Genomic DNA, 1,953 nt, shown 5'->3' on the forward strand with positions numbered 1-1,953 from the left:
GGCCACGGGTTCGGATCCCATATAGGGATGGCCGGTTCGCTCTCTGGGTGAGCGTGGTGCTGACAACACCAAGTCAAGGGTTAAGATCCCCTTACCGGTCATCTTTAAAAAAAAAAAAAAAATATGTACAAAGGATTGGTACAGAGCTTAGAAGATGGATACAAATCATGCAAATAGTTCAAATAGAAATATTTGAAAATAAGTTTTCAAATAACAAATTCTGTCCTAATGTTCCAGTCTTAATCCTCCAATGGGGAAATAGTTTAGACAATTTTCTTTTTACAGAAACTAAAGTGACACAAAGTAGCAAATTTTGCTAGAGGGGTGTATGTATACAGCACTTTCGTGTGTTTTTTGTATGTGCTAGACACCAAATAAACAAATAAGCAAGTCTTTACCCTGTTCCTCATGGATCTCAAAGACTTTGTACTTTTATTCTTTGAAGAAGTCTTTATAAAGTTTCCAGTTATGCAGCATGGAGGGTGGGAACTCTTCAAAGAGAATTTTATAGGTTTATTTTCTGCCATCTGGAAGTTGTTCATTTAAGATACAAGTGAGAAGCTTTATTTGTATATTGTGAGACATTATATAAATAAGAGACAAGTGATATCTACAAATACACATGAAGCACATAGCATGGTGCTTGGCATATAATAAGCTCTGAATAAATGGTAGGTATTAGCAAGAAGAGTTAGGAAGTTCAGCTCAGGGAGTCCTCTGCTAATAACACTAATTCCAATTTTAGATAATAAGTGATAACGATCACAATGCCTTATTTCTGCACAATGCTTGAGTTTACAAAGCCTTTTTTAGTGTATTTAACAAAATAAACAGTCCTCAAAAGTTCAGGGGAAAAAAGCTCGTTTTTCACTAGAGAAAGAGAGTACTGATTTAGAGTTTAAAAGGATGGTTCCAAGTCTGCAGGTGTTGTGATTCTCATTATTAATAAGAAAACTTAGTCTCTCAATGAGTGAATTATTTACCTGACATCGCAGAGCCAAGAGGTGGCAGGGCCAGGCACCAGACCCTGGATCTTCAGTGCCGGCTGCCAGTCCTGCAATGGTCCAGCCCCTTCCTCAGTGACCCCATCACCTCATGGTTCCTCAAGCTATAAATGAGGGGGTTAAGCATAGGAGTAAGGACTGTGCAGAACACAGAGACCACCTTGTCATGGCTAGGGGCCCGGTAGCACCTGGGTCTCAGGTAGATGAACATGGCTGCCCCATAGAAGAGGGAGACAGCTGTCAGGTGGGGGGAACAGGTGGCCAGAGCCTTTTTATGGGCCTGAGCAGAGCACATACGGAGCACAGTCCCCAGGATGCGAGAATAGGAGGCCATGATGATGGAAAAGGGAAAGAGAAGCATAAAGACACAGCAAACAAATACCACCTTCTCAAAAAGAGATGTGTCTACACAGGCCAGCTTCAACAAAGATAGCACCTCACAGAAGAAGTGGTTTACCTCCCTCAAGCCGCAGCAGGGAAAGGTCATTACTACCACCGTCTGGATCAAGCCATCTATTATCCCAGAGGTCCAGGAGCTCCCAGCAATCTGGAGACAGATCCCCTGATTCACGAGGATGGGATAGTGAAGTGGGTGGCTGATGTCCACAGAGCGGTCATAAGCCACGAGTCCCAGCAAGAGCCCCTCAGATCCCACAAGACAGACGAAGAGGCCAATGTGCATGCCACAACCCCCAAAGCAGATGGATGTCCTGCCAGATAGGAAGTTACCTGCCACCTTCGGCACATTGGCACAGACCAACATGAGGCTCATGAGAGAGAGCCGGCTGAGGAAGAAGGGCGTGGGTGTGTGAAGTCGGGGATCCAGGCTGATGAGGCGCCGATGAGGGCGATGGGAAGAACGTTCCCAGAAAGGGTCACTGTGGGGCTGGCCTGTGGCTCACTGGGGAGAGTGTGGTGCTGATAACACCAAGGCCACGGGTTCGGATCC

General features: G+C 45.2%; 1 protein-coding gene across 1 annotated transcript; it reads right to left on the bottom strand.

Moving 5' to 3' along the window:
- Positions 1-1,035: 1,035 nt before the first annotated feature.
- Positions 1,036-1,895, bottom strand: LOC103610872 (olfactory receptor 2V2-like; the record flags this gene model as incomplete). Its single annotated transcript, XM_008594943.1, has 1 exon — positions 1,036-1,895. A coding segment is annotated over one exon (860 nt), but the record flags the coding sequence as incomplete, so codon positions are not given.
- Positions 1,896-1,953: the final 58 nt, after the last annotated feature.

The sequence above is a fragment of the Galeopterus variegatus genome, unplaced genomic scaffold (assembly GCF_000696425.1).
Source record: "Galeopterus variegatus unplaced genomic scaffold, G_variegatus-3.0.2 Scaffold11940, whole genome shotgun sequence".
Taxonomy (NCBI): domain Eukaryota; kingdom Metazoa; phylum Chordata; class Mammalia; order Dermoptera; family Cynocephalidae; genus Galeopterus; species Galeopterus variegatus.